This window comes from Myotis davidii, unplaced genomic scaffold, assembly GCF_000327345.1.
Source record: "Myotis davidii unplaced genomic scaffold, ASM32734v1 scaffold174, whole genome shotgun sequence".
In the NCBI taxonomy this organism is placed as follows: Eukaryota; Metazoa; Chordata; class Mammalia; order Chiroptera; family Vespertilionidae; genus Myotis; species Myotis davidii.
In genome coordinates this window covers 1,110,250-1,115,460 of record NW_006289087.1, presented here as the reverse complement: position 1 = coordinate 1,115,460, position 5,211 = coordinate 1,110,250, and the positions used below count along the sequence as shown (strand labels likewise).

Genomic DNA, 5,211 nt, shown 5'->3' with positions numbered 1-5,211 from the left:
CGAGTCTCGTCAAGTCCCAGCTCCATGCTCAACCCCCTGGGCTCCCCGCCCCCCAGCCCACGGCCACAGGCCTGGCCGCGACTGACACGCATCAGGCCTGGTGCCAGCAGCGGGGAACCTGCAGAGCTAACCGAGCAGGTGCGTCTGGGCTAAGGATTTAACAGTTAACGTTTCCACTTGGAAGTTAGTCTTTCTCCCTGGCGTGCAGAGAAATCAATAATGTAGAATGTCAGAGACGGAATTTCCCCCAGTGAATGAATACCTGACGTATATCTGGTTTTCAAAGCCATACACAGCATATCTGCTCTATCTGATTAGATATAGATATAGATATAGATATAAATGTAGAGTAGATATAGATGTATAGATATAGAGATGTATAGATATGTAGATATATAGGTACATCCTACAGTGGGGCCTTGACTTACGAGTGTCCCGACTAACGAGTTTTTTGAGATACCAGCTGTCTCTCGGTCGATTTTTTGCATTGAGTTGATAGAGTAATTTGAGTTAACGAGCTCCTTAACGAGCTCGGTCTCGGAACGAATTAAACTCGTAAGTCAAGGCCCCACTGTAGTAGAATCTCATTGTTGTGCAAAATGAAGCAACCCCACGAGGCATTAGTAGAAACAGTAACAGAGCCGTTGCCGCCCCATATCGACAGAGGACACCACCCAGGTTTTTTTGAGGAAGGTCAACGACCACCCCCACTTTGCAGGTGGAAAAGCTGTCACTCACTGACGGGTCACACATGAATGATGAGAGAGAACCTTTGATCGGCTCCCTCCCGCATTCCACCCACTGGGGATCGAGCCTGCAACCCGGGCATGTGCCCTGACCGGGAATCGAACCGTGACCTCCTGGTTCATAGGTGGATGCTCAACAGCTGAGCCGCGCCGGCTGGGCAACACAGACGCTCCCACCAGGGGCTACTGTGCCCACATTACAGACAAGAACACAGATGCCTGCCCGGGGCCTGCAGCTCGCGGTGGCAGAGTAGGGCCGGCCCAGACAGGCAGGGTCCCGGAGAAAGGCCTTCCGAGGCCGGTGAGCGGTCGGCTCTGCCCCGGGCCCCGTGGGCGCCTCCTGGATAACAGGCCCCATGCTTAACCCGAGGCCGCTGCGGGCCGGGCTGGGAGGCAGGAGCCCCACCTGCGGAGTCGGCTGTGCGCCCACACCTGGCCTTCCATCTCCGCATATAAGGGATCCTCCGGCGCCCACACGCCGGCTCCAGCTCCCACACTGACCTTGATCTCGACCTGCAGGATGCCCCACGCTCCCGGCGCCATGTGGCTGTGCCCCCTGCTGCTCTGCCTGCCCCTGTCTCTGGCCCTGAGCGGCCAGCCTGAGCCCGAGGCCCCGGAAGATGCTGGTGAACTGCACTGCGGGCCCCAGGGCCTCCAGTACACGGTCCACCCCCTGGGCCAGGCCTCGGGGACGCCTCCCACGCTGATAGCCTGGGGTAAGGCTGCCGCCCCCACTCACCTGGCCTGCCCCCTGGGCAATGGCTCCTCTCTGCTGCCTCCTCCAGCCGCCCTCCGGCCTCCTGTCCTCTGCGGAGCCCTGGGGTCCCTCTCCTGGGTGGTGGGTGGCCCCGTGGAGCTGGGTGCTCCCTGTGCAGTCGCCGTGGTGACTGGCCCTCGGGACCGTTGCCCTCCCTCCCCCCAGACGACCACGGGCTGCTGCACCGGCTGCAGAATGACTCTGGCTGCGGCACCCGGGTGTCGGGGGGCCCGGGCCACTCTCTGGTGCTGGAGGCGTCCTACGGCGGCTGCTATGTCACCGAGTGGGTGAGTAGGGCCCAGGCCTGGGGACCCCTGAGTCGCCCGGCCCCCAGGCTGACGCTGGCCCGTCTCTGCAGGGTTCCCAGCACATCATGCCCGTGGGGCTCGAGCAGGCAGACACGGATGGGCGCCAGGCGGTGGCAACGGCCAAGCTGCTCAAGTGCCCCATCGGCCTCCCAGGTATGTGCTGGGCCAGGCCCACCTGCGCGGTGAGTGACACCTGTCACTCGTGAAGGCCCTCCCACCACTCACATCCTCAGATAACCTCCACCTGAGGCCGGGTGCAGCCCGTGGTCTAAAGGGGCAACGCTGATAAAATGGGGTGACAGCCACCCCAGACCTACGCTGATCTGCCGCCTGGGCCGCTGCAGGTCCGAGAGGCGAGCAGGCACGGGGGCCTGGGCGGAGGGCACCCCCACGGGAGAAACCTTTCCCTGCAGGAGGGTGAGGAGCCCCCTGCGTCTAGGGTTCTCGTTAGACCTCAGGGCCCCTCCCAGGTGCCTCCCATGGGCCTCATTCCCAAGACCTCGCCGCGGGCGGGACAGGGAGACCGATGGGAGCATTAACCTTCCAGCAGTGGCTCCCGAGGCCCCGGCTCTGTCACCAGCTCGGGCTGCTCTGCTCCCCACCGTCTAGGCCTCGACGTGCTGGGCGCTCACCTGTGCGACTCGGTCCCCGTGGGGGACAGGCTGCCCTGCGCCCCGGCTCCCGCCACTCCCCGGGCCTGCAAGGCACTGGGCTGCTGCTACAACCCCAGCGGCAGGTCCTGTTACTATGGGAACACAGGTGAGGCGGCTGCTCTACAAGCAGCGGAGGGAAGTGCCCATTACCTGCAGCTGAGCCTGGGGGAGGGCTCGTCCCCCACTGACCCCCCTCAGGAGGCAGGGGCTGGAGGCAGAGGCCCAAGCAGTGCAAGCTTCCTCCAGGCTCCTGGTTTCTGGGCTCCTAGAAACCATGCAGAACGAAATAACAGGCGTCTGGGTAGTGTTGCACAGTGGTTAGAGCCAGCCTGTGCCCCAGAGGGTCTCTGCTGTAGCTCCCAGCCAAGGTTTGGCCCCCAGCCCTGGTCAGGGCACCTGTGGGAGGCAGCCGGTTGATGCGATGTCTCTCTCACGTTGATATTTCTCTCCCCAGCCTTCTCTCACTCTCTTCCCCCTTCCCTTCTTCCCTCCCTCCTACTCCTCCTAAAATATTAACCCATGAACAAAGTTTCCTTGAGTGAGGACTTTAAAAATAACATATAATGCCGCCTGGAAGCCAAGTCCAGGTGCAGGCGCCACCTGGGTGAGCCAGGAACGGCCCGCCCCGGCCAGGGGTCCCCAGGCTGAGGCTAGAGGGTCTTAACACCATTTTCTCCACATCCCACCCTGCCGAGGTTTCCCAAGGCAAACGCCCTTGGTGAGTGAGCACAGGCCCCCCCCGTCCTCAGCTCTGAAACTAGTGAACAAGAACCACCGAGGTTAAACACGTGCTGAGTCCCCCAGGGGAGGCACCCATGAGTGACCCCGAGCCGGGCGTGGGCAGCTGGACCGGCACCCGGTCGGGGGCGCCGTGAACATAACGGAACTCTGAGGCCCGGGCAACCGGCCGCTGGCGGGGATGCGGCTGAGGCGGTGGCCACGTCGGCCTTCGCCCTGTTCCGGTTCCCCTTCACCGCCTGCGGGACCACCCGACGGGTGAGCAGGGGACCCTCCGCTGGGGGCCTCACCCTGAAGGCAGCAGGCGTGTGCTCGTGGCTGGGGTGGGGGGGCTGGGGCTCTGGGCAGGAAGAGTCTCCCCAACACTGAGTCCGGGGGCTGGTCTCCAGGACAGGAATGCTCACCCCAGGGACTGTGCCACCCAGCAGCCCCTACACATGGGGCCTGGCACCCCCACCAGCAGAGAAGAGGAAGAGGTGCCTCTTATCCACCTGCCCCAGAAGCCAGCGGGGGCCTCACCTGAGCTCCCCTGAGTCCTCCCAGCCCCTCCCTTTCCTTTGTCCTCACGTGAGGTGACGTGACTATGTCCCCTCCTCTGCCTGTGGAGCAGAAAACGCCACAAACACGAACAGGATAGCATCGCTGGGGGCCGGGCCCCCGCAGGCAGGGGCCAGGGCAGCGGTCATGGCCAGTAGGGGCTGGGGCAGCGCCCTGGCCAGCAGGTGTGCCATGTCTCCTTCACCTGCTCTCCCAGGTCACTGGGGACCAGGCCGTCTATGAAAACGAGCTGGTTGCAGCCCAGGATGTGAGAACCTGGAGCCGTGGCTCCATCACCCGTGACAGTACCTTCAGGTAAAGGCCTTCGCTCGCTGGACGCTGCTCCCCTAGGCCGAGCTGCCCTCTTGGCATAGACCAGGGGTTGGTAGGTGAGTCCTCGGTCCCCAGAACCCGACTCCACAGAACAATTCCTGGAGACCAGAGAACCTGTCACCTGCCTGACCCAGTGTTTCTTGCCTCCAGATGTTTCTTGTCAACTGTGCCCCCTCCTGGACCTCCATTATGGTTTCATCTTCGTATCAAATCCCTGTTTGATCTTCCCTGATTGCGCTCACCACTGAAGGCACCTGTTTCTATAGGCCCATGTCTGTTCTCAGGCATCTCTTACATCTTCCTCTCTTAAAGACTGACCCCCTTTCCACAATGGTCTCCCCAACTCAAATAGAGCCCTTCCATCCCCAGGCCAGGAACCACACCCATCACATTGACAAGCGTGTCCAACCCCTGGCACTTAGTAGTCGTAGTTCTCCCGCATGACACACAAGGGGCCTCGCCCACCAGAGAGCGGCTGACGCCTGTTTCTCTGCAGGCTCCGTGTCAGCTGCACCTACCCTGTGAGCAGCAGCGCCCTCCCGGTCAACGTCCAGGTCTCCCTTCTCCCACCGCCCCTTCCCGAGACCCAGCCCGGAGCCCTCACCCTGGAGCTTCAGATCGCGAAAGGTGAGACCCTTTTGGCTGGAGCGCTTGGCTGCAGCCCGAGCCTGTCCCTCTTCGGGGCCTGGAGACCCTGCCTGGGCCACGGACACTTGCTAGAGGCGTTGGCGTGGGTGATGGCCCGTCTCACGCAGCCCCGAGCGGCCTGGCTCCGTCTTCTCCCCCTCACTGTGGCCTCTTGCAGATGGAAACTACAGCGCCTACTACCGCGCAGGTGACTACCCGGTGGTGAAGTTGCTCCGGGACCCCATCTTCGTGGAGGTCGCCCTCCGCCACAGGACAGACCCCGACCTGGGGCTGCTGCTGGATCAGTGCTGGGCCACGCCCGGCCCCGACCCCGGGCAGCAGCCGCAGTGGGCGCTGCTGGTGAACGGGTGAGCGGCTGTCGCCTGTGCCTGAGGCAGCCCCCCCAGGAAAGCCCCCTCCCCCTGACTGTGGGTGTTGTGCTTAGATGCCCCTACGCCGGAGACAACTACCAGACCCAGCTGATCCCCGTCCCGGATACCAACCTGCAACCC

At 62.8% G+C, this 5,211-nt stretch overlaps 1 protein-coding gene across 1 annotated transcript in view; it reads left to right on the top strand.

Annotated features, from left to right (window-relative positions):
• The first annotated feature begins 1,287 nt into the window (after nucleotides 1-1,287).
• ZP4 (zona pellucida glycoprotein 4) overlaps nucleotides 1,288-5,211 on the top strand; it is a 5,750-nt gene continuing 1,826 nt past the window's right edge. Inside the window, exons 1-9 of the mRNA XM_006761312.1 lie at nucleotides 1,288-1,462; nucleotides 1,669-1,790; nucleotides 1,862-1,964; nucleotides 2,421-2,570; nucleotides 3,309-3,460; nucleotides 3,957-4,054; nucleotides 4,569-4,699; nucleotides 4,878-5,067; nucleotides 5,145-5,187. Of these exons, the coding sequence (XP_006761375.1) occupies nucleotides 1,288-1,462; nucleotides 1,669-1,790; nucleotides 1,862-1,964; nucleotides 2,421-2,570; nucleotides 3,309-3,460; nucleotides 3,957-4,054; nucleotides 4,569-4,699; nucleotides 4,878-5,067; nucleotides 5,145-5,187 (1,164 nt within the window). The remainder of the gene's footprint in view (nucleotides 1,463-1,668; nucleotides 1,791-1,861; nucleotides 1,965-2,420; nucleotides 2,571-3,308; nucleotides 3,461-3,956; nucleotides 4,055-4,568; nucleotides 4,700-4,877; nucleotides 5,068-5,144; nucleotides 5,188-5,211) is intronic.